Source organism: Somniosus microcephalus, chromosome 15 (assembly GCF_052327205.1).
Source record: "Somniosus microcephalus isolate GS21.2 chromosome 15, FLI_Smic_1.0, whole genome shotgun sequence".
Taxonomy (NCBI): domain Eukaryota; kingdom Metazoa; phylum Chordata; class Chondrichthyes; order Squaliformes; family Somniosidae; genus Somniosus; species Somniosus microcephalus.
The window spans coordinates 70295279-70322620 of NC_141001.1; the positions used below are offsets into that span (position 1 = coordinate 70295279).

The 27342-nt window shown below is 42.6% G+C and overlaps 1 protein-coding gene and 1 pseudogene across 6 annotated transcripts in view; both read right to left on the reverse strand.

Moving 5' to 3' along the window:
• Window positions 1–12197, reverse strand: part of sbf2 (SET binding factor 2) — a 709984-nt gene extending 697787 nt beyond the window's left edge. For 2 of the 5 annotated variants that reach the window (XM_086007986.1, XM_086007985.1), the window contains exon 1: window positions 11940–12185. In XM_086007986.1, coding sequence (XP_085864112.1) covers window positions 11940–11994 — 55 coding nt within the window. In that variant the 5' untranslated portion in view covers window positions 11995–12185. Of the gene's footprint in view, window positions 1–11939 lie in introns of all 5 variants that reach the window. The other 3 variants (XM_086007989.1, XM_086007987.1, XM_086007988.1) reach the window with 2 other exon arrangements.
• A 1845-nt stretch (window positions 12198–14042) lies between these two features.
• Window positions 14043–26236, reverse strand: LOC147107019 (ralA-binding protein 1-A pseudogene; annotated as a pseudogene). Its single transcript, XR_015081007.1, has 2 exons — window positions 25879–26236; window positions 14043–23983 (listed from the first exon to the last, which is right to left on the reverse strand). The product of XR_015081007.1 is annotated as a ralA-binding protein 1-A pseudogene (transcript).
• Between the last annotated feature and the right edge of the window lie 1106 nt (window positions 26237–27342).

Below are 27342 nucleotides of genomic sequence, written 5' to 3' on the forward strand. Positions count from 1 at the left end.
CCCCCAACCACCAATTTGGTGTCATCGGCAAATTTTGAAATTGTACTTATGATTCCAGAGTCCAAATCGTTTACTTAAATGGTGAACAACAGTGGTCCCAGCAACAGAAAATGCTGGAAATACTCAGCAGGCCAGGCAGCATCCGTGGAGAGAGAAACAGAGTTAATGTTTCAGGTCTGGGACCCTTCTTCAGAACTGGAAAAAGCTGGAGATGTAACAGATATTAAGCAGGTGCAGAGACAGGGGCTGGGGGGGGCGGGGGGGGGTTAGGAGGGGAGGAAGGAATTGAAAGAACATACTGTACTTTTGTAAGAGGCAGGTAAGATAAAATGTTGCAAATGGGAGTGACAAACATAATACAGCATGAAAAATGGGGGCAGACATTATTATCTGAAATTGTTGAACTCAATGTTGAGTCCAGAAGGCTGTAAAGTGCCTAATCGAAAGATGAGGTGCTGTTCCTCGAGCTTACGTTGAGCTTCATTGGAACAATGTAATAGGCTGAGGACAGAGAGAGCAGAGTGGGAGTGAAGCGGAGAATTAAAGTGACAGGTGACCGGAAGCTCAGGGTCACCCTTACGGACTGAACGGAGGTGTTCCGCAAAGCGGTCGCCCAATCTGTGTTTGGTCTCCCCAATGTAGAGGAGACCGCATCGTGAGCAGCGAATACAGTATACTAGATTGCAAGAAGTACAAATAAAAGTGGTCCCAGCAGCCTTGTGGACCACCACTTCCCACCATTTGCCAATCTGAGTAATTACCTTCAACCCCTACTCTCTGTTTTCTGTTTTGTTTTGTAGCCAGCTTGCTATTCATTCTGCTACTTGTCCTGACTCCACATGTTCAGACCTAAGTGATAAGTTTATTATGTGCTACCTTATCGAAGGCTTTTTGGAAATCCAAATACCTGTACATTATGTCTACTGCATTACCTTTTCTGTTACTTCTTCAAAGAATTCAATAAGGTTGGGTCAAGCATGATCTTCCCTTTTGGAATCCGCGCTGGCTACTCCATTATATTTTCAGTTTCTAGATGTTTTTCTATTACATTTTTTGATAAAGATGTAATGGTTTTAGATGTCCAACGGTCAATTTTTGTCTGTTCACCCAGTTTCAAATGGATTGAATAACAAACAAGAGGTCAATGATAAATACAGGTAGACTATCCTTTATCCGAACTTCCGAAAACCAAAAACCTCTAAAAACCGAAAGTTTTTTCGTTCAGCGTAAGTCGTGCGCACAACATGACCAGAGTGGCGCACGACTTACGCTGAGCAGGGCAGAGGGTCACAGAGTTCCCTCCTGGGTAGGAGATTGCAGGCCGAGCCGGGCAGTGTGAAGGAGGTACCGGGAGAGTGAACCCAACAATACAGCGGCCCGTCCGATAGCTGCAGCGGCCCGTCCGATATTCTTTTCTCCCCCCGACCCGACCCGAACCGCGGCCCGTCCGATATTCTTTTCTCCCCCCCCCCACCCGACCCCCGACCTGATTTGCGGGCCAGCTTAGTAGGAGTCAGCCGATATCCGGCTTTCCAGAGAAGCAGGAAGGGGAATGAGACACGGAACAGTCGCAAGAGGTAGCCTGAACTTTTAAAATTTATATTAAATACAAATTTCCCAATCTTATAATAATACCTTCTGAAATCCGAAAAATTCCGAAAACCGAAACTCAGCTGGTCCCAAGGCTTTCGGATAAGGGATAGTGTACCTGTAGTATTTGTCAAAAATGAGCTTTCATCAGACAATCGTGATAGGACACTGAGTTTGCGAAGAGGAGAGTTGAAAACAAATGGAATTTGTCAATGCAAACTTTACATTTCTTGAAATGAATCCATTGTTGACTCCTTCTTGTTGCTTTAACCATTGGCAGACTTGCCTAAGCTCTGGAGTTCCCTCCCTAAACCTCTTCACCTTTCCTCCTTTGATACTTTTTAAAACCTACCTCTTACACCAAGCTTCTGGTCACCAGTCCTAATATCTCCTTATCTGGCTCAGTGTCAAATTTTGTTTGATAATGCTCCTGTGAAGCAGCTTGGGTCCTTCTAACTATGTTAAAGGCGGTATATAAATGCAAGTTGCCGTTGCTGTTTAACACTTGCATATTGTATGGTTTCTTATTTCACCAATTCATTTACACTATTTTCCATTAAAATAAATATTTTTACACAATTTTGTCTGAGTTTATTATATTCCATCATTTGGAAAAAAAATGGCCTAACGCAAGACTGAACACATAATTCAGTACACGGATTACTGAAAATAGGATCATTGTTAATCCTATGGGTCATTCAACTCTGCAAGGACAACGAAAGGGCACATGATGTGGGATGTTTTAAAGTGAACATATCAACAGTTCCAATGAAATCAACAATAAAGCAAAGGCTATGGGCCCCAACAACATCCCGACGGTCTTGCTGAAGACCTGTGCTCCAGAACTAGCCGCCCTTCTAGCCAAGCTGTTCCAGTACAGCTACAATACTGGCATCTATTCAACAATGTGGAAAACTCCCTAGGTATGTCCCTTCTACAAAAAGGACAAATCTAATCCATCCAATTACCGCCCCACCATTCTATGCACAATCATCAGCAAAGTGCAATCAAGCGGCACTTACTCGCCAATAACCTGCTCACCGATGCCCAGTTTGGGTTCCGCTAGGACCACTCGGCTCCAGACCTCATTACAGCCTGGGTCCAAACGTGGACAAAAGAGCTGAATTCCAGAGGTGAGGTGAGAGTGACTGCCCTTGACCAAGTGTGGCATCAAGGAGCCCTAGTAAAACTAGTCAATGGGAATCAGGGGGGAAACTCTCCACTGACTGGAGTCATGCCTAGCACAAAGGAAGATGGTTGTGGTTGTTGGAGCTCAATCATCACAGCCCCAAGACATCGCTGCAGGAGTTCCTCAGGGCAGTGTCCTAGGCCCAACCATCTTCAGCTGCTTCATCAATGACCTTCCCTCCATCATAAGGTCAGAAGTGGGGCTGTTCACTGCTGACTGCAGTGTTCAGTGCCATTCGCAACTCCTCAGATAATGAAGCAGTCCATGCCCGCATGCAGCAAGACCTGGATGACATTCAGGCTTGGGCTGATAAGTGCCAGGCAATGACTATCTCCAACAAGCAAGAATCTAATCACCTCCCCTTGACATTCAATGGCATTACCATCGCCAAATCCCCCACCATCAACATCCTGGGGTCACCATTGACCAGAAACTTAACTGGACCAGCCACATAAATACTGTGGTTACAAGAGCAGGTCAGAGGCAGGGTATTCTGTGGCGAGTGTCTCACCTCCCGACTCCCCAAAGACTTTCCACCATCTACAAGGCACAGGTCAGGAGTGTGATGGAATACTCTCCACTTGCCTGGATGAGTGCAGCTCCAACACTCAAGAAGCTCGACACCATCCAGGACAAAGCAGCCCGCTTGATTGGCACCGCATCCACCACCTTAAATATTCACTCCCTCCACCACTAGAGCACCGTGGCTGCAGTGTGTACCATCTACAAGATGCACTGCAGCAACTCGCCGAGGATTCTTTGCCAGCGCCTCCCAAACCCGCGACCTCTACCACCTAGGGCATGGGCAGCAGGCGCATGGGAACACCATCACCTGCAAGTTCCCCTCCAAGTCACACACCACCCTGACTTGGAAGTATATCACCGATCCTTCAAAATGGTCAAAATCCTGGAACTCCCTCCCTAACAGCACTGTGGGAGTACCTTCACCACACGGACTGCAGCGGTTCAAGGCGGTGGCTCACCACCACCTTCTGAAGGGAAATTAGGGATGGGCAATAAATGCTAGCCTTGCCAGCGACGTCCACATCCCATGAATGAATTTTTAAAAAATCATTGCCAAGCTGAAATGAACAATGGTAGCAATACAGCTCAGCCTTTTCAGACAGTCTCCTAAAGGCTGTAACTTTTACCCACTGTATTTACTTGTTGGTTGTCCTGTTTCTTCCTCGTCTCCCCACAAATGCAAACAGGTCATAAAAAGTAAAATTAATAAAATGCCTTGATAATTTGCTATATAGTAAAATACAACAGGTGAGTCTTGTTGAGCCTATACTGCAGAGTAATTTATCACCTATATTCATGTTTATTCATATAACGTTTAATTCCTTTCATAACCAGAAAAGCCAGCTCTTAAAATGAGCTGATTGCCCTCAAAAATAGGTAATGCTATTCCACACCTCTACCCTGTGGGAAAGAGGAAAAATTCTCCTGATCATCTGGAGTTTTACCAATTTTGTGCTTGTGCCCTCTAGTCCGACAATCACAGTTTAAAATGGATAATTTGCATACATTCACATTGCCCATCTTTCATCGTTTGAAAGATCGGGATCCAACTGAACGTTCAATCTCAACACAATCTTTACTTGTAACCAATGCCACAGATCCATTAATATACCTCAATTTTCAAGCTTCTTTCTAATGCTTCTCACAGTTTTAAGCATTTTAGCTTGTCATTCAACTCCTTATTCTTTGAATATTTTTTATAAAAGTATTTTCTTTCTTCCCTTTTCCAAGCTCACCAGTGCCACATTCTTTACCTGAGCAAAAGGACTGGGGGGCTAGTTAACGAGCCTTCAGGTATTCCTTCCCTCCATGTATGAAAGCTCCTGGCGGCTAGCCTCTGCTAAACTATTCTCCATTACCACCGCGCTGTTGATATTGGCAGCTCCCCATTTACTGAAATTGTTGCCATGAATTCATGTCCGATCAACCAAGTGCACAGCGCATTTCTGTGCAAGAAGCTTTGGAACTACAAGTGCTGTACCAACTTATCTCCCCAAATGAAAATAGTTTCCCCCTTTTTGGTTTACAGTAACTAATTGCTCATCTATACTTAATTCAAACCCATCTGCCTATTTTTTTAAGCCAGGATAGGCCCTGATAAAACCAAGCCTACTAGACTCCACTGTGATCTGGGATCAGATCCAGGGGTAAAAGAGGAAGCTGCATTGATGGAGAAACACCCAACAAGCTCAGTCTGGTGTAGCCAACAACAGAAATCATTAATAATGGGCCTGAATTTGCAGTTGGAGACTTCCCGCAGGCGGATACCTCCGAACTCATGCTCCTGGGCCTCTACGTTTAAGTAGATGCCCATGTATCCCAGGGGTGCATGTGGTTCACAAGCGTCCCTGGGATCACGTGGGCCAGCCCAACCAATCACAAAGGGGATTCCCATTATACTTAGGGGGATTGCATTTACATATGGAATCCCCATAAGCTTAATAGGAATCTGCTAAAAAACACAACTTTACAGCGCTGAAATAAAAAAATTACATTTAAAATTATTAAAATACAATTTAAACATTTGAAACAAAAATTTTATTTTTTGAAAAATAAATTTTTAAAATTTTCAAGGGGCCAAAAATAACACTTATTTTACAGGTTTATGAACGTTAAAATGATTTTTAAAATATTTTAATATTTATTTTCACCCTTACACTGAGAAAAGAAGGCCTTACACCTGCTTTTACCAGGCGTAAGAGTTCCATGGGCATTCGCTGGGCAAGAAGCCCAACTCTCTGCCGGCGAATATCTATTTCCCGGGGACGCAGAGGATCTGTCAAGAAGATTGTTGACAGATCGCAAGTTCCAGGTTTGCACGCCTGCACAGCGCATGCGTAAACCCGGAACTTACGGGGCACTTGCGGCCGCATATGCACCGCGTACAGGGTCACTACTCTACCACAATCATTCCCTGGATTGTTCTTAAAATTTTTAGATCAGCATAGTTTAAAATACAAGTGAGCAAAGAATTATTCTATCCACTTTACAACAAAAATCAGCAAAGGAAACCACTGGAGCCAAGCCACAGATGTAATCAAGCACCTAATTTACCACAGTTGTCTAAACCCACACGAAAAAACAGCATTCACTAAGCCACATAAAAAGGGTATATTTCCGTTAACTCTGCACAAACATATTCCCCATTGTGCAAAAGTTACATTTTTCCCTGTAACTGAAGATTTCAGGGTACTTTAAGCAGCGAGCTGGGGAGTTGAAATTAAACTGTTCCGCAAACTCCAACCTGTGACCTAACAAAGTTTGGATTTTTAAAATAACCACACAAACATATTTTTATATACATATACATATTTGGGATGTGGTGGGAAAAATTGGTGCCATAACTAAAAAAAAAAAATTAACTGACAGTGCAGAATCAATAAGTACTGTTTAATTAGTCAAAGGGAGAAGACAGCAGTTAAGATTCCAGATTTAACTTTTGGAATCATGATTCACCTGCAATAAGACTGTGGATGATGAAGGACTTGTTTGCAAGGAAATGAATGTTTTGGAGAAATACAATCATTTGTATTACAGCATTCAAGTTATCAAATGCAACACAAAATGAGCACTACTGTATGCAATAACACACAAAGCAAGGTGACTTACTTAACGTAAAGTAAGTTTTGGTTGTGTGAAAGGGTTAAAAACAATGAGTGAACATATTCAGCTGACCCAGACTTGCCGTACATCAACTGCACATGAAGCTTAAATTCAGAAGTGAATAGGAGGTGTCTAATTTTACTTATATATTTAATGCTGTTCTTCAGTTCATCCTGCATCTAAGAGTCAATGGGTGCAGCAGGAGAGGAACAGATGGGATTAATGGGAACAATCTGAAAAAGAATTCTAAAGAGCACTAAAACCAAAAAGAAAAGGTGCAATATTCTAGACTTCTAACTATATGTTCCTCCACAGGTGATCAGCTTCCAATGGTGGGGTCAGATTATCTTTATCCAAAGACAATCAGACCCAGTTATACAGTTTTGTTAGAGCGTAACAGTTAGACTTTATGGATCCAAGCTAAGTATTCACAGATTTAAAACAGGACACTGAATGCATTTGTTTTCTACCAACCTATAGCTCTGTCATGCCATACTAAATATACTCCACTGACTTTGTTATGTACAAATACTATCATGTTTCTCTAGATCATAGTTTGCCAACTTTGGTACAAAAAAAAAATATTTGGGTGGTTATGAAAGCATTATTGAACACAATTTTAAATATTGCTGTATGAGTTGCTGATAATTTCTATTAGGGCATAATTTACACTGGTAACAAACATTAAGGTCAATCAGAATCTAATATTTGGTATCCAACATGGAGACTGACTTTAAAAGATAATTTAACTCATATATTATACAGTACACAGCCACTGGCCTCCCTACTTGCTGATTGAGAAAACTAGTGGTAATCCTATTTGCCATCTACTTTTTACCTTGTAGTAGTACCAAATACATGTTCTTGGTATGGCGGGTGCTGACTCTCTGTACGTTTTCAAAAGGGAGTGGGACCGGTTCCTGACTGGGGCAGAGATTGTATCATATAGAAGGCAAGTGATCTCCTGGAATGGTTTTGATTGCCTGAGGGGGTCAGGCCCTTACTGGCCCTGTTTTTTTTGCCTCTCCCAGGAGATTACACGGCTACGGGGGCTGTTGTGAGCGGTGAGGTGGAGGTAAGGAGCGTTTAGCCATGATGGTCGAGCCATCATGCCGTGGGACAGACTTGGTGAACCAGCTGGTCTTTTCCTGCCCATCAGTTTTGTATGTTCTTCCCACCCCAATTGACTTAGATACGTTGCCAATACAATGGGTGAGCAAATCACCCAGGTGCTAAATTCGTTTTATTTGCTCCAACTTTTCTGCTCCACACATGGTGGCTGCCATCGATACAGCCAGAGCCTTTTGGAAAAGAGATCCAGCCCCATCTGTGGGGAAGTCATAGTGTAGCAAAAAAACACCTTACGCACAGTACTTTAGGTTGTAACTGTAGAATTCAGGAGCTTTTATTTTTGAACACCGCATTATTTTTGATATGAATACTTAAAATGAGCTATAATCATTTTAAAACTCATCAATAACTGTGATGCAAATTAGACTACACCAAAACACTGCACATAAGATCAACAAATCAAATGCATTTACTAATCGCATTGCAGAACAAACTTGTTTTCTAATCCCTTCATTAACAAAACATTTTTAAAATTTCACCACATTTGACAAATAATATGCCACCATTTCTGCCACCTCCCACATGATCCCAACACCAAATACAAATCATCTTTTTTTGCAGGGGCAGTGCAGAAGGAAGCCGGGTTGGAATGGGGGATGGAGAATGTGAATGGTGAGAGATACAAGGGAGAGGTCAGTGATGGTTTTGTCTGGCCACACCAAGCAATATCGGGTTTTGTGACTTCTGTGGTTAGGTCCAGGAGGTCCTCTGCTGATCCTGCCAGACTGTATGAAGACGAGTGCAATCATACTGGGGATTTTACATATACCTCCTTGCTTTGTACAGCACTGTTGGGGGAGGTTATAACAGGCATCTCTGTGCAGCAGCTGCAGTCTTCAACAGGTTCAGGAGCCAAGAACAGTCCTTTGACTTTTACAAATACCAAAAATATTAGGAGGATAGCACTTTGTCGCTTTCAATTTTATTGTACCATTCCTCTTTATGACAATGTTAAAGAACAAAATGTTTAAGAATTTCAATAGGTTTTTCAGAAAATCATTTCAGATTATAAACTGCAATGTTTTTGTAGCTCATTAAATTGGACTTTTGCACATTTATATTAGATCATAAATTAAAAAGTTAATTCCTAATTCAAACATAGGAACACTCTAGCTACAGTAGTGCCATTCACAAACAACTTCTTGCTTTTGAACAATAATCCATAAAAACCAACATGGAGGCAAATAAATAATTATTGTGGGACAAAACATAAACCTGAGCATCAGATACTTCCAGAGGCTCAGAACATAATAGGTACTGGATGATGCACAATGCACCCACAAATATATCTTTTCTATTATGTGAATTATTACTTTTTTATTTTGCAGTATTACATTTTCCTGTCTATACAAATTTTCCTAAACATTAAAATACTGAAATGTGAATTAAAACAAGTTTGCCACAAAAATCCTAAACATTTGTTTGAACCACTATTGAATTACAATGACAATTTACCTGTTTGTTAGTATTTATTCTGAAATCACACTGAAGTAAAATTGCAATGGTGCATATTTGTATACAGAGCTTGCTTTTGTAACAGGATGGAATCATAATAAAACAATATGGCTGGCAACCCAGAGGTCGTAAGTTCAAATCTGACAAGCTGTAAAATTGAATTCAATAAATTTGATCAACTGTAAGTTTACACCAGAAATAACCACAAAAGCTTCCAAATTGTTGTAAAAATCCAAACTAACTCAGTAATGTCCCTCAGGGAAGAAAACCTGCCACCTCTATAGGTAACTCTTGTCCATACTGCATAATTGACTCCTAATGCCTTTTGTACTGACCTAGTAAGCCACTCAGTTGTAGAATAATCATTTGACAACTAGAGATGGACAATAAATGCACCAGCATCTTCCAATAATAAAAAGAGAGATGCACAGGTACTTTAGTTATAATAAATAACTGACTGTTATATTGCATTTTTGCTGAAATATAAAAGTTTCTATTAAAAAACTGTGATACATGTTTAAAAAAGCTTTTAAAAAGCAGATACCAGAAAATTTCCAAATGATGATGAGGTTTTAATGATAAAACAGTTTGATAATTGGATTTTGTGGTTTAACATGTGGGTGTCAACAACTTTCAAAGTGCCAATTATGTACATGTCCTAAGGCAGGCTCATAATATATAGGAATTTAGGAAATGGGATAGGCCATTCAGTTCCTCAAGTCAATTCTTCGAGCCTGTTCCACCTTTCTATTACATCACAGTTGATCTGTACCTCAACTCCATTTACCCATCTTTGCTCCATATCTCTTGCTACCCTTACCTAACAAAAATCTATCGATCTCAGTCTTGAAATATAGCAAATAATAAAGCATGTTCATGTACTATCGTTATCTAAAAGCATTATCGTCATGTACAGATGTTGAGAATGGAAATAAACATTGCAGTTGCCTAGTAATATTTTCATCAGAGGTCCTGGGTTGCATCAGGATATCATTTTATTTCGGTTTCGGTTATGAATATTACAATATGTTTTCTAAAACTAGTACAGATCTCCTTTTTCATGGGAAAAAAGAACACATCTCAAAATATATTTTTTGCCGAGACTCCCAAAATGACAAGGATACTTGAAAAATCATTAAAAAATTTAACTGGGCTGTGAATGAGCAGAAAACACACAACCACCCCAACCCCATCACCCAGTGCATCATTTCTCAAATTTAGAGGTTTTCTGAAGAATATAAATTTCACATTAGGTGGGCATTGCACATACAATCACCTTTCCATTAACCAAGGAATTTCAAATGCATGGGAAATTAAATCTGCATCTAATTCCCACACTCAAAAACTTTAAGATAATTAACTTTTAATCAATTTCCTATCTTATGAGTTATTTGCATGCATGAATAAACACTTGATTCTTTTCAACTGGCTGTAACAAAATGTTCCATAGTCTGTAAATATTACTTGTAACAAGTTCTCATGTCAAATACAGCTTAGAAACTGTTCGACAGCATCAGGATAGAAAACAGCTTAACCAACTGAATTCTAAATAAGGCGGTCCCAAAAGTTCCTTGTAGTCATTTTTACTGTCTGGCATATGGTTGTAGCACACTAGAAATGTCTTCAAATTAACATTGAAGGTTAAGACTTCAATTTAAATGGAAAAACTCAACTTTTTCCAAAATACTGCAAAGCAGTCCCAATAATATGAAAAACACATTTGAAATTCCTGAATCTAATGAGTGAAAATATTAGAGAAATTAATGATTTTGCTTAACATGTGTCTTTGCTGGATTTCCATTGAAAATAAAGCTAACATTTTAACTTTGTTTTTTCTGTATACAATTTCTGGCAGCACGGTGACCTCCGTGAAATTAAGAGATAAAAAGAAAATCATGAATGCCTGAAATCTGAAACAATTCTTGAGTGCTGTTGAAGTGTCCCAACAGAAGTATTAACCAAACTTTCTCTTTCAGCTACTGATTGACCCTATGCATTGCCAACATTTCTGTTTCTAATCAATGGAATTAATATTTTGTGAATTCTGCCTGGAAGTACCTTTACAAATGTCATCTTTCAAACTAATTAAAACTTAGATTGAAAGCATTATCATTATGCACAGAATACTATACATTTTAGGCATTTACACAATATATCCCAAGAGGCTGCATGAAAGCTTTATAAAGGTTGGACCATGCTGTATTTAGCAGGCTGCTCTGTCACAGAGGATTGCTGTGTCAGTGTGGAATTTCAGCAGCTGGCTGCGTAATCATCAGATGTCAGTAAAATACTTGGTGTCTTTGGCTTGGTACACTTTGGGAGGGGAGCATCTTTAGATGTTACTAATGCAAGACCAAGTTCCAGTACTGTTTCTTGAGGGAAGAACATAAATCACAACCTTCAAGTTTTTTGTATTATGTTGCTTCTTACTATGCCATTACATTTATTTTATAAAATTGAATTACCTTTGCACTGTATGCAGTACTACTACCACCAATAGCTCTTTACTGGTAGTGTTCCCCAGTAGCATTAAAATGTTTAGAAAAAAAATAAGTGCAACTTAAGGCTCTGACGTACTTACAAAACACAAATATGCTTTTGTCTCTCCAAAGCCACTCTGTACGTCAATAATTAGTCACTCAGAACAGGAGAACAGATTTGTTTCTTTCACTATTGTGAAAGATTTAATTATCAAACAACATAAAAAATCAAATACATCACAACCAATAAACAGAAAATGCCTTCATCAGGTCAGGACAGTTTACATTAATCATTATCACCAGCTTGTAATTTAATAACAAAGAAGTTCAGTTTCCACCCTCTCTTCCCACTGGGGCAGCTCAGCTGCTCTGCAGCCACTCACGGCCTAAAGGACTTTCACCGACCCAAGCGAGATGGACACACATGTTTAACGACATTTTCTTTTTAATTTTTATTCTCAGCTCACCCGTCTTTTCAGGGTCGTAACCGACAACCACGAAGTAATCAGCCAATCTCGCCATTTCTCGTGAATTTCAGGGCTCGAAACAGAGAAACTCAACATTTTTCTCCCTGGAAAAGCTCAGCCATGTTTAACCCCAGCCAGCGCAGTGCGCGTGCGCCGACAGGCCTGCCCCTGATTGGGCGGCGGCCAGGTTTACACACAGCGCGAGTCAGTGCGCCCAGAGCAGGCGCTTCAAATCAGGGCAATCGGCAGAGGCGGCCGCACTCAAGGCCCGTGCAATTGCGTACGCATTTATTTCTGCCTTCTCTCAAGAGCGGTGCGAAGAGTGCCGAGCTTCACTGATTTTTCGCCATTCAGTTCAGAGGATGGGAAATGCGATGTCCGCCCAATCGGGTGGGGTGTGCGCGTACACAATGTTCAAATTGTTGGCCTCCGCTCCTGCTGCAACCCAAAACAATCGGATACTGCAGCTTAGAGCAACAGGGACCTATCTGTAGCTTAAAGCAATTGGAGCAACAGAAGATCTGCGATTCACAGCACCCAAACCGAAGGTCAGACCGCAATCAGAGCAACAGAGTGTCAGATTTTGGTTTTCAGTGAAATCAGACATTGCATGTCAAAGAAACAAGAACGAAGATCTGCAGCTCAGAGCAACCAAAACCTGTATCTTAAAAGCAACAGGTAAAATGATATAGGGCCCCAACTCCAACAGTAGAGGATAGTTGCATTTCAGGGTGGTCAACGAGTAAGGCTGCAAATACATTGCGAAAATAACTGAGCGGAGTAGGACTGTAATTCAGAGAAAGAGAAACACCTACAAGTCAGCTCAACAGTTTAAGAAACAAAAACAGAAAATGCTGGAATCACTCAGGAGTCAGCATCTGTGGAGAGAATAGATAAATTAATATTTCCAGTGTAGACCATCAGTTCTGAGCAAGGGTCTACACCAGACACATTAACTTATCTACAGAACTGAGAGAAAAGGCAGGAAATGAAACAAAAGGCAGTTTGGGGGCTGGGAAATGGGGAGGGGATGAAAGAAGAGACATTAAGAGGTATTCAAGGTGAGGCGAGATAGTAATAGGACAGGTAAAGAAACACTGGCTCTAAATGAAGTGTGAAATGTGCTGGCAGAGTGAGAGACAGCTGCCATGTGGGAGAGAGAGAAAAAGGAAAAGTCACAAACCAAAAGTGTGGATTAAAAATATAATAGAGCCCTCACCCCTGCCCCTCCCACCCGGAACCACGATAGGGTTCCCCTTGTCCTCACCTTTCACCACACCAGCCTCCACATTCAACGGATCATCCTCCGCCATTTCCGCCACCTCCAAAGTGATCCCACTACCAAACGCATCTTCCCCTCCCCTTTCAGCATTCCGTAGGGACCGCTCCCTCCGAGACACACTAGTCCACTCCTCGATCACCCCCAGCACCCCTTCCCCTTCACCCGGCACCTTCCCGTGCAAGCGCAGGAGATGCAACACCTGCCCTTATACCTCCCCCCTTCCCACTGTCCAGGGCCCCAAACACCCCTTCCAGGTGAAACAGTGATTTACTTGTACTTCTTGCAATCTAGTATACTGTATTCGCTGCTCATGATGTGGTCTCCTCTACATTGGGGAGACCAAACACAGATTGGGTGACCGCTTTGCAGAACACCTCCGTTCAGACCGTAAGGGTGACCCCGAGCTCCCGGTCGCCTGTCATTTCAATTCACCGTTCCATTCCCACTCAGACCTCACCATCCGCGGCCTCTTGTATTGTTCCACGGAAGCTCACCGTAAACTCGAGGAACAGCACCTCATCTTCCGATTAGGCACTTTACAGCCTTCCGGACTCAATATTGGATTCAACAACTTCAGATCATAACCTCGGCCCCTATTATATATTTATATTTTTTATCCACACTTTTGGTTTGTGACTTTTCCTTTTTTTCCTCTCTCCCACATGGCAGCTGTCTTTCACTCTGCCAGTGCATTTCACACTTCATCTAGAGCCAGTGTTTCTTTACCTGTCCTATTACTATCTCGTCTCACCTTGAATATCTCTTAATGTCTCTTCTTTCATCCCCTCCCCATTTCCCAGCCCCCAAACTGCCTCTTGTTTCATTTCCTGCCTTTTCTCTCAGTTCTGTAGAAGGGTCTTCGACCTGAAACGTTGACTCTATTTCTCTCTCCACGGATGTTGCCTGGCCTGCTGAGTTTTTCCAGCATTTTCTGGTTTTTCGGATTTCCAGCATCTGCAGTATTTTGCTATCACATTAACTTATCTGTTCTCTCCACAGATGCGGACAGATCATCTGAGTGTTTACAACATTTTCTGTTTTTATTTCACATTTCCAGCATCTGCATTTTTTGCTCTTTGTTTATATTCAACAATTTAAGGGACAACTAGTAATCTGAGCAACAGTTGTATGCTGAATTTCAATTTTGGGTGCAACAGTCATTGCTGGAACCCAAAAATCAAAACTGAGCACAGATGTACATAAAAGACCTTGTACAAGAGGAATACAGTGGTATAGAATATAAAATCCAAGAAGTAAATGATGAGCCCATATAAAATTAAGACCTCAATTAGAGTACGGTGTGCAGTATTGTACTATAGGAAAGATATTGAGGCTTTCGAGAGGGTACAACACAGATTCACTAGGATGCTGCCTGGTATAAGGAAATACAAATATGTAGAAAGACTTGCAAAATTGTTTTTTGTTATAACTACAGATTACAGGGCAATATGATACAAGTGTTTAGAATTGTGAATGAATGGGACAGGGTAGATAGAAGCAGACTATTTACACAGAGTTGTGAGGCTGTGGATTTCACGTCCAGCATTAGTGGTTGAGGTAGTACTCATTTGAATAAGTGGACCAAGGAAAAGGGGTTGGAGGGATATGGGAACAGGTTGGTTTGCTCACCTGGAGGGTAAATGCCAACATGGATGAATTGCCTGTTTCCATGTTATAACTTCTTTATATTTCTATGTTGGTGCAGTTTCCAAATTTCTAGATTTAAAAAAAAAAATTTAAGCCCAAAAAATTGTCCTGAAGAGAGAATGTTTTAAACTAAATTTTCAATTAAAATGAAGAGGGATACCATGATTGACATGTACAGCAGTCAATTAGGTGGAATCCACTAATTCAAACTCATTTTCCATCTGGGTTGAAATCACTTGGAACAACAAACTGAAAGCTTCTTCAGCCTTTCAATTGAGAAAAAGATACATTCTCAATAAATGATCTTTGTTTTATTTTCTAACTGTCAACAGAGAAATTACAGGTGCTGGTAATCACAGTAGTTAACTGTCTGTGAGTTGTGCATAATAAAAAAGGAGCAACTGATAATATTGTTATTCTGAGACTTGCCCGAAATAAAGCTTTGAGAATTGAATCTCCAGTTTGTTTCAAAGTTTTTTGTAAATTGAAAGAAACTCAAATCCTCACAGAACAAGGGCAGACACATTTCTGTTTCAACTCAAAATGAATGCATGCTCAGATTATACTGATATGTTTGGTAACCCTCCAACTGTCTTGGGGCGGGGATATCTAGTTGATCCCGTGTTTTTACAACAGCTAAAGCCAAGAAGTAATAAGGCATTAAAAGACTAAACACAATTCAATAGGTAAAACTTCTTCTGAAATATGTAATTTTTTTTTAATTTTCTTTTTTGTTTTAAATCTTTTTTTAGGACATTAGAAATTTCAATTTTGAAGAACAAATGTTAGATTTTTTTTCAAAATGCATTTTGAGTGATTTTTCTTTAATTGCTAGATTTTTCCCATTGGCCGTTCAGGATTGGTTGTTTTCATAAGTCCTTAAAAGTTTCTCAGTGCCAGCTTTCTCACCACTTACCTTGTTTTTGATTCACATGTTCTTCAGTTCTGATTTGCTGCAGCTTTACTTTGAGGCAATCAACAAGTATTACATGAAATGTTGACATATGGGCCTAGATCTTACTTGTTTTTAAATGTCCATTTTCAGGTGATGTAGATGTGGTTTAGCAAGAGGCCGTCCACCAAAACCCTGCCCCAAAAAATGGCCACCACAATTTCCTGGACACCCTGCTGCCAGCAGCATATGCCATCAGGTCGAAGACCATGCCCTCCATCTGTATGACAAGTAAAGGCTTTCAAAATCCCCTGCCTTTCTGTCAATCATTCAGTAATACCTCTAGCATCCTCTCTGGGAGAGGACGGTTATAAATATTAATCCGCATATAACAGGGATAACAGAAGGTTTTCCTGGAAGAATATACAAACACACTGAATTGCCAGAAATATACATTTATTACCATCTTCTCACTTCATTATTCCCTACTACTACTGCTGCTTATTATCACTGTGACTACCCTTTGTACCTAAAACTCTTTCACTCATGTTCCTAATCTCTAACTCCTACGTGGTGCTATCTTAGTCTCAGGAAGTTGTGAGTTTTGTGGCTGGGACTGTACCGATGGAGTCCTCAAGGACTGCGATGACACTCATCTCAATGATGGTGATGTCCTTGCAGCACCTGCTTCCAGTGTCATGTTGCTTGCGTGTACAATGGTACTAGGCCCATATCAGAAGCTCCTTTCTGTGATGGAGTTGGAGGGGGCTGCAATGATGTCAAATCATGAGAAACAGAAACATCTGCACCCATTCCTTGCAGCCCACTAGTGCTGGGCATAGGTCTAGTTGGGCTAATGGTGTGCATGAGAGCAGGCCAAATAGTCCTAATAAAATTCTGAAAGCCCTGAACTAGGGTGTTGTTCAGGGCATAGAGGAAGCAGTCATTGCTGCCACTCTGGATGTGATAACTATCCTTAGGGCCTCTTCTTGACACCTTGAAGCTACATTGATCTCCTGGACTGCAGCAGTCACCGGGGTGATCCTCACGTTATGCCATACCTCCAGGATTGTATTGCCAATACGGGTTGTAGACTCCTCCAATTTATCCACCATCTGCAACTGTCTGTACTGCCTAAGCATGAGATTTATGCTTCCACATCATAGATCTTTTAAACACCGGGCACCTGAGATCTTGGTCCTTGGGCTCCTCGGCTGAGGGCAGTTGTTTCTGCCCCCCTTCAGAGAGGCAGCTGTTTCTTCATCATTCCCTCCCAGTTCTTTCTGCTCACTGGTGGTCTGTGACCTACCCAGTGATATACTCTATCTCCAGTAATGCCAACTCTCGCGCATTAATCACGAGACATGTGATTTTTAATGAAAATTTAGCCCAAATCGCGATCTCAAGATTCAACAGCGAAATCTCATGTTTTTTTTCCCTCGGTGAATGACGCAATGATGCTGGGCGGGAGTTGAACAGCACGGCAGTCCTCCTATTGGTCAGTGCGCAGCAGTGCCGCTCAGCATAGGCCACGGGGATTGGAACGCTCCCAGGGGCACACACACACGGATTGGAAGCTTCGGTAGTGGGTGTTCCATTCCTGCGCCACGTGCACCCAGTGCTTTCTTCATATGCAGCATGACCTGTGGCTCGCGTTCCTGGGGACCTGGCCAGAGGCTGCACGTGGTGAGCTGCTTTCTCATAGCACTTCAATTCAAAACATGCAAATGAAAGAGCGTGGAGTGTGCTTCAAGGGCTGAAAGCATTATCAAGAGTGAGATGGTGTGAGTGGGAACTACCACTTGCTCAGAGATGAAAGGAGACACTGAACGTCGGGAATGTGAATCAAAAATGGTAGAAATACATAACTGTAATAACCGGGAGCTCACCACGTTGGACTGTTTCAGGAACTCCTTGATGGTTTTGTCCAACTTATTCTGCAGCTTCGGAGCACGTGGTCTGAAGCGCTCAGAAAATACTGAGCATGCGCAGCAAGTCAGTGAGCGTCTTACATAGTATTACTTCGTTCATTGAAGACGGTATAGGCAGCTTTTGGTGCTGTGATGGGAATGGTAAACAGCCTATAGGGCAGACAGTGAGCTGCGGTGCAGGACTGTGACTATCACTCCAGGAATAGGCCTGTGTACCAAGCCCACAGCGGTCAGAGTCCAAATATCACCCACCCCCGCCCCATCAGACTCCACATCAGCATCATTAGCACTGTCACATGCCTCGCTGAGTCTTTGGAAAAACCGAGCATTACAAAGTCTTAATTTTTGTTTACAATACAATAATTTCGCGCTTACTGAAAAATCACCCGCCCGAAACTCAAGAGGAGTGCGCAAACATAGCAACGTGATGATAACAGGTAGGATTTTGTAAAAAGGTTTGTGTAAAGCATTTTAAGATGCAGTAATATAGTTTTTGTAAAGCCTGTGACCTGTTAGAGATTAAATAAACCCACTAATGAGGTTTATAAACCAACTGTCAATCTATATTGGTTTATGTTTGGAAAAAATACAACTCATGATTTCTATAACAAATCTCATGATTTTTTAGAGTCTGTCTCCTGATTTATGGTGGTGTTGGCAATACTGTATCTCAGTAATGCCCTGCTCCTAGGTAGTGTATCTGGGCTGGTGCCTGAGTAAGTAAAGTTGGTGAATCAGTTGGAGGAGGAGGCTCTCTGGGTGCACATCAAATGATTCTGTAAATGTGTAGCACGGATACAAAGGAAATCCATTTTAGGAGGCTGCACTCTGACTTGTGAATCAGGAGATGTGACTGGAAAGGAGGCCTTCCAAGTTATCAGAATGTCTGCAGACAGCAAAAACTCACAGATCTGTAAGTGCTCCTGTAGTTAGTCTTATGTTCATTAATAACTAGACATTCTTATGAACACAGCTAGCTTCTAGCTAGTCATTTATTCAGTACACGTTCTCTAGGTACAGTATCTGTAGAGATGCAGCATGTGTGCTCTTGTGTGCAGGCTGCCATCTTGACTGTTGCCTTGTGGGTAGCCTAGCCTCATGGGTAATGTAGTCTTAATATATATACAGCTGGGTAGTGTAGTCTTATACATACAGCTATATACAGCTCTACACAGCTCTACGGCTCCACCTAGTGTCCACTATAGAATGACATGTTATTGATCATTACATCCCCCTTTCTTTGAGGTTTAACAAAATCAATATCAATCAACTTTCAAGAAAACAATAAAGATAATATCAGTAACACTTTTGTTAGTGCTCTATAAACATAAACATTTTCAAAACAGTCAACACATTTTCAAAGCTTTACATTGTACTCAAAGATTAAGTCTATCAGGCTCTTTTACTTCACGTGTGGATCTTCTCAACACGGGTAAGTCTGATGTGTCTTCATGAGATTGTTCTGGCGGTGAATGTCAAGATGCAGTTGCGGCATTGTCATCAATCTGCTCTTGTATAGATCGAGGTCTCCTTGCGATCTTTGCTTGGAGAGGGTTTCAGTGTTTCCTTCACTCTTCATGCCATAACTCTCAATGTAGTCAATGCACTCTCGAAAAACTGCTGGCAGCTGGAACCCATCATACAGCATAGTCCTCTCAGCAGCCTCGGCTAATGGAACACCAAAGATTGGCCTGAGGGAAGAAGGAGTATCCACCAGAACTGCTTCCTGCTCTGGTGCAGGCTTCTTCTTTTTCTTTTTCTCTTTCCACTGCTTAACAACATCTGCTGCGGTTATATCTTTGGACTTTTTCTCCTTGTGTTTTTCCTCTTTGTGCTTTTCTTCCTTTGGCTTCTCTTTGACCTTAAAGTCTTTTTCTTTCTTCTTGGAGAAACTAGGCTTTTTGAAGACATGGATACCCTTTGGCCTTTTCATCCTTGATGGGCTCTCTGCTTCATCACCTGAGTCATCTGGTCCCAAATCATGGATGCTTTGAGCTCAGAGAAATTACATGTCTGTGCTTTCAGTTTCAGATCAGTTATAAAGCTATCAAAAGTCTCATTTTGCTGCTGTGTCCGAGAACAGAAGATGTATCTTTCGTAGGTCTCATTCTTTTTGGGAGAGCACTGTGCATCAAATTTTTTTAGCACATCTTCTAATTTTCCTCTGTTCTCCTCTGGATTAAATACAAATGTATTAAATACCTCTATCGCCCGTGGGCCTGCAACCGTAAGCGTCTGGCTTCGTACCGAATCCGATGGCTGCAATGTAGAGTTCGAATTGTTGTTTAAAAATCCGCCAATTGTAGTCGACATTTCCCTCGAGATTCAAACGCTCTGGTGGCTTCAAATTCTCCATGTCGCTTTTCACAATTTTCAGCAGATCTTCACCACCCTGGTACCATCTTATGTTCATTAATAACTAGACATTCTTATTATGAACACAGCTAGCTTCTAGCTAGTCATTTATTCAGTACACATTCTCTAGGTACAGTATCTGTAGAGATGCAGCATGTGTGCTCTTGTGTGCAGGCTGCCATCTTGACTGTTGCCTTGTGGGCAGCCTAGCCTCATGGGTAATGTAGTCTTAATATATATACAGCTGGGTAGTGTAGTCTTATACATACAGCTATATACAGCTCTACGGCTCCACCTAGTGTCCACTATAGAATGACATGTTATTGATCATTACAGTTAGGGATGATTTCCTAGCATTTGGTAATACAGTAATGAGGGGGGCTGTGATAAAACAGCCATATGGGGTCCTCAGAGTCTGGGACGATTGGAGGAAGTTACAAGAGCCTCTCAGCACTGGCAGTAGGGATGGGGTGGGGGGTGCAGCAGTGGGATGAATGTTAGGGAATACAACACTGAAGGCATTCCTAGGGTATGTCAGAACTGGGGTGCCTGAGTTTGGCAACCATGTGAAGCATATTAGCAGGGCTGCACTGGGAAAGTTGCAGTCTGGAAGCACTGGGGCGGGTCCTGGGATATTGCAGCACTGGGCCTCAGAGCATTAAGAAAGCTCCACAAACATGGGTACAGGGCCTAGGAGCACGGGGGGTGGGGGGGGGCGGGTTCCAAGATCTGGGATCATTGGAAAGGAGGTCTCAGAATTGGAGAATATGGGGAGAAAGTCAAGATTCAGTGCTCCAATTAGGAAAATAGGACCAGAAAGAGCAAGAAAAGGCAACCCATTATATGTCAGATTGCACTCAAGGCATGACTTTAAGCCCCTCTAATATGAAATACATCAAGTCTAAAATCACTGCCCCAACTGTCTGAGAATAACATAAGAGCAGTACTTCAGGAGGGTGTGCCTAAGCAGGGATGATTTTACAAATCTATACCATCTCCTCTCTGAAGGCCTCTAGATGCGATCGACACTATGTACTGCAGTGGCTGTGAAAGTCACCTTGACCATCGATTTTTATGCATCAACTTCTTCCAGGCTAGTTCTGGGATATCTACAGTGTCAGCCAATTTGCTGTCCACAGAAGTGGCAAGGAGGTTACAGATTCATTATTCAGTAGCGCCAGTATCTTCACAACTTTCACCACTGACCACCAGCAACACCATGAAGGCACAAAACAATTATACAAATCTGCTGGCTATCCATGAATTCAGGAGTCACTGATTGATTCCATGTTGTTATTTGTCACCCTGTGCACAATGCTGTGCCCTATATGAATCATAAGGTATTTTATTTTTGTAATGTCCTGCTAGTAACACATGCATAGAATACCTGCTTCCCTGGAAATGTTGTGATTCCTTCGTTTTTAAGGCAATCATTTGTGTCACCCTTATCTAATAAGGAGAGTGACTCCTGGGAGACCAAGGCTACAGTCCCCAGCCATGGCTCTCGACACCCTTACACTAATCACAAATAGAAGCAAAACATAGGTACAACAAAGTTTATGCTACAACCAGAATAATTAGCAAACATACATTGGGATCTTAAAGCAGCATTTCTGATGACTCAGCCAATCAAGGACACCTTACATTACAGTTCTCAGGGTCTCACAACTGGTATCTGCTGCATGCCCCTTAACTGCACCATGCAAAGGGACTTAATTACAGAATTCAAAGAAGAGAATACCAAAGCCATGGCAAGATGCTGAAACTAACACCAAGGAATTAGCTGCTAAACCACAAATGCAGCAAGGAAATTGGTGAGCCAGGTGTTAATATCCTGAAGTTTGAATATAGACAACATTGAGGCAGAAATTTAGAGACCTCATAACTGCCCTAGATTATTCTTTTAGCAAATTAGTGAGTATGTTGAGAGAGTGCCCTGCATGCCTGTAGTAGTTGTGAATGAGGTAGCTAGCTTTCAAGCTGACAGCACAAATGGGCCATTATGCATCTCTGCACAATTGCTAATAGAGGTGCCAGAAAGCAGGGAGCCACACAACACCAGATGTAGTATACTCAATTGCAGGCAAACATAATGCACACCATGAGGCAGCCTAGGGCCACCGAAGTCCCAGCAGGCTGTCAATGAAACCTTGCAGCCAACCAGCACACTTATTCCTTCTACAAGGGAATCACTTAGAAGCATTAGATTAGGTGTTAGATGTCACACACAATACAGCAGAACAAAGGGGCAAGCATAATGCAACAGAACAAAGGGGCAAGCATCTTTGAAAAATACAGTAACCACAGTCACATATTACACAACTGATTCAATAAATGAATTGTACTTGATTTGAACATTGCAATGAGTATTTATGTGTCATTGGTTAGAATAAAGTAGGAGCCCAACAAAAGATGGGTATTGGTGGTACTTGAGGAGCTGCAAAGAAAAGTGTAGGTGAGGGTGGTTTGGGGAAAGTTACTCTGCAGATATGGATTGCAGTTTCAAGGAATGGGGCAGCTCTGACATTCGTTAGGAGGCATCTTGAATTAGTGCCTGGCGCTCCCATTTCCTTGCTGCATTGGTAGTTTGGTAACTAATTCTTTGGTGATAGTTTCACTCTCTTGACATAGCTTTGGTATCCTATTCTTTGAATTCCCCTTGCAACATGCAGTTATAGGACATGCAGCAAATAACAGTTAATTTGGAGACCCTGAGGACTATACCATAAGGTGTCCTTGATCAGTTGAGTCACCTGAAACAGTGCTCTCAGATTCCAGTGGTATGTTTGCTATTATTCTGGTTGTAACACCAATTTTATTGTAGATGAAGATGAGAGATAATCTTTAAGATTTGAGTCCAAGATCTCTATTGCATCTTTGTGAGCAATGCCTATGTGATTACGACTTGCATCACTGAGAACTCCCCTGAAGATGATGCAGGAGGTTGCCCAGCACTCCATGGCAAATTGCAGTGTAGACAACTTGATCTGAGACTGCACAGATTCATTAAGGGCTTCTCCCTATTCTTTTCCAGACCTTGCACTGTGTTCCACAGACATAAGAACATAGGGATTGCTAGACAAAAGAAGACCAAGGTCCATCTAGTTCGCCTTCTACCATCCTGGTAGTCGCATGATACATCAATAATGGAGTTGTTGAATAATCATAGCAATCAATCTCTATCAATTAGTCTACAACAGACACAGACATGACACAAGGAGAACTTTGGGAACCATAGGTTCTAAGTCACCTGTTTCTCCAAAACATGCTACACTTACCACAAGTCATATCTCAAATTACTCATATACTGTGTCCCAAAATGTTGTTTTCTGAAATAAATCTGTCTACGTTGCATTTGAATGAATCAATACTATCTGCTTCCACTGTCTTCCTAGGGAGCCAGTCCCATTGATTGACCACTCGCTCACTGAAATCTTGTTTCCACAGATTACTTTTGAATTTATCCCCCTTCAAGTGTAGGCCGTGTCCTCTGGTTCTAATATTCTGGACAAGATGAAACACCTTGTCATTATCTAGTCCCTTTAGAATCCTAAAAAAGGCAACCATATTACCTCTCAACCTTCTCTTTTCCAGTGAGAACATGTCCAATTTACATAATCAGACACAAGTGAATCATGTAGATGCTGCTGCTCCAACAGCAGTCTCCCACTGTAAGCAAGCACTAAAAGGTCTGAATTCCTAAGGACTGCAGTAGAGGCAGAAACCATTCTGGACCTCTAGCCAGCAGGTGCTTGGCCTTGAGCAGCCAACACTTTCAGACTATACACAGTGACTAACCTTGTATTTCCTCCTTAATCTTGGTATTTACATTCTCTAGGTGGGTGCCATTGCAGGGATGCTTGGCAAAGGTGATGCAGCAGGTGCAAAGTGCTTCCAGGTGAGAACTTACTTGGTGACACTGGCTCTTCTTCCATTTCTGAGAAGACAAATGAGAACAAAATATCAACATATTGGCAGAAAAGAAATACCTTCATGCACTATGTTCATTGTACAATACTTTCTGTTTGACAGTCACACAGTAAGACAATGTTACATGAAATTATTATGCTACTAGCCATGAGCTTTGGGAAGCCTCTGGCTGCATTATATCCCATTCCCTCAATGTTGTCCCACCCAATTATGACAAGGGTGACCTCCTAAAGCGAGGTCAGGGACATGAGTTGCTTCATGCAAGCACTAGTATGGGTCTGCACCTGATGATTTTAGACCATCTTGTCCTGGAAGCAGAAAAATAGTATTGAAATATTAAATGTACAGTCTACTCCTGATAATTCAAAGTCCTTTTCTGAACTAAAAATGTTGAATTATATAATAATTTGAATTCAGCAACATAAATAACACAACAAAGTGAGAATTTAGTGCTAAAAAAAACTTATCACACAATTTTAATTAAATCATTTTGGGGAATAGATTGTATATGGAGCACAGACAAATTCAACCAGTTGCACAGTTTAATTACCATATGCTGATTTGACACCACCACTTCAGCGAACACCCTCTCTTAAACACGCACAGCTGAACTCGCGTTCAGCAGCAGGAAGGATCCCCCCCCCCCACCAGCGCTATTTAAAGGAATTATCAACTACACAGGTTAGTTGCTGATTGATTTCTACTGGATCTTGCTGCGATTGTAGAAGCGTTTGGTGGTTTCTTGTGTTCTTTAAATTTGCTATAAAGTCTACAGGGAGTGGTGTGGCACGTGCTAAAGGTCTTTGTACTGTCTTCAAGGATTCTGCACAGACCACTTGCTCCCAGACATGTGCGCAGTAGTAGGGAGAATGAGCAGATGCGACACAGAGCAGGACAAGCTGCTAGCAGAGAGAGGAAGAGGGGGGGAGAAGGGCTCTCAGCAGGAGGCCATATCTGCCCAGGGTGTTCAGGGAGCAGTTGACCTACCTGAACCTCAGCGAGGAACAGTGCGTCAGATGTCTGCGCTTCAGTAAGGATGTCCTCACTGAAATCTGCCACCTGCTGCAGCCACAACTGCAACCTCAGAGCTGGGTGAGGACCGCATTGCCAGTGGCTGTGAAGGTGACCGTGGCCAGAAACCTTAACGCGTCGGGCTCCTTCCACTAGAGCAGGAGATATTTGCAACTTTTCCCAGTTTGCCGTGCACTGCTGCATAAAGGAGGTCACTGTGGCTCTGCATTCCAAGAGAACTGAATACATTTCATTCTCACTTGCCAGAGAGCAGCAGGTGGCGCGAGCACACAGCTTTGCGAGGATTGCAGGCTTCCCCATAGTGCAGGGTGCCATTGACTGCACGCACGTTGTTTTGCGGGCGCTTCATGTCAACACTGAGATGTACTGCAACTGAAAGGGATTCCATTCCCTCAATGTCCAGCTGGTGTACGATCATACGCAGCGCATCATTCAGGTCAATGCCCAGTATCCTGGCAGCAGTCATGATGCCTTCATTCTGCAGCAGTCCGCTGACCCATCTGCATTTAAGCCACCACATCAAACCAGAGGGTGGCTACTGGATGACGAGGGCTATCCTTTGACAACATGGCTCATGACTTCAGTGCACTCCCATGCTCCATGACATTGCACACAGGCTTTCTGGCAGGCCTGCCAATGCACCAAGCATTTCATTGTGCATGTCAATCAGCCTTCTTCTGTAGCTCGTCCCATCGAAATACTCATGCGAGTCCTCTGCAGCAGAATTCGTGTGCGACCTCACCTTCCGGCGAGCTGGCACCTGCGCTACCCTTGTTCCCTGCCCTGGCTGCAGGCCACTCATGCCCGGTGTCTCACCACATGCAGATCCCGCCTCTAAGCTTCCCTCTAAATTATGTGGAGTGTCAGTACCTGAGCTGGTGGCTGCGAATGTGAAATCGAGTGACGGTGTTTCTTCTTCATCACTGTCTTCCTGCTCTTCCATCTGTTGCTCCAAACTACTGCCTGGCCAGGTTGTAGTTCTTGGGTATCTGAAAGGATAAAGGCACAAGGGTAGGGTAGGGGGGAAAGCAAGAGGTGCATGCTTACATCATCTGCAGCTTGTTAATCAGAAGATTAATGTGATGAGGGGGAAGTGGGATGTGAGAAGGAGGATTAGGTATGAGAATACCATCATCTTCGATGGTTTCAGCCCCGCCGCTTGCCACGGCTTCAGTGATGGCCACTCCAATGATGGCGACCACTGTCTCCTCCATCGGGGTAAGGACATGCAGGCGTGCCTGCCCCCCCACCCCCCACCCCAACCCCACCAGTTAGCTCCTGCTGCCTCCGGTTATGCGCCAACTTGTCCTGCAAGAGAGAAGGAAGTTTGATAGTGAGTGTGGTCCAATCTGTTTGGGTGATGTGCCTGTCATGGTTGAATAGCTGGCATGTGTGTGCAAGCTGTGAGATGTGGGTGTGAGGCTTGCAGCAATGCTAAGTGTGTGAGGTGAAGTGAAGCTATGAATGTGAGATATGAGTCGTGATTGATAGAGATTGTTGGTAGGTGATTGCTGAGGGTGTGGTGCAGTGAGCAGTGTGTAAGACTAGTGGTGCAGTTGGTGGGATATGGCATTTGAAGATGAATTCACTGACCTTGACCACTCGTGTGAGATCATTGGACTTCTTGCGGCACTGCATCCAGGTCCTTGGGGCTTGACTCCTGGCAGAGACCGCCAAGGCTATCTACTCCCACTGCCTTTGCAGAGTTTGTCTGTGGGGCATCCTGGCCCCCTGTGAATAGAGGAACTCTCTCCTCTCCACCTCCTCCATCAGGGCCTCCAGTGCAACGTCAGAGAATCTTGGCGCACGCACTCTCCCCTGTTGCGCCATAATTCACTCTACTTCACACTCAGACTCTCTTCCAGCACCTGCTCCAGCCAGAATGCACCTCCCTTTTAAGAGTTGCAGGCTAGCTTTAAGTGGTACAAGCCTCGCACAAACTTGAGTCCCCTGCTGAGGCATGCAGCCACTCAACAATGCATTTAGTGCTGGCTCCGCGCATCAATCATGCAAATTAGCAGGCAGCATGAAGTTGCATCGGAAGCAACAGGCACAGGTTAATCACGCATCACGATCTCCGTGCCTGCTTTTGGGGGCTATCGAATTTTCCCATTCAGCAGTAGCCTCATTCATGCTAAGCATTTATTACCCTGTTTCATGCAGGGAAGTATTGTACTTTTTCACCTCCTCTTACAAGTTGGTATGGTTCAGCAGACAAGGACTTAAATTTTGTCATGACAGACATTCTTGAATGTCTCCTTGTAGTAGGTGCTCCTCTGTGTAACAATCCTAAGTGAATAGGCTGTCGGAGGTGGAGTTGTGACCCATCACATC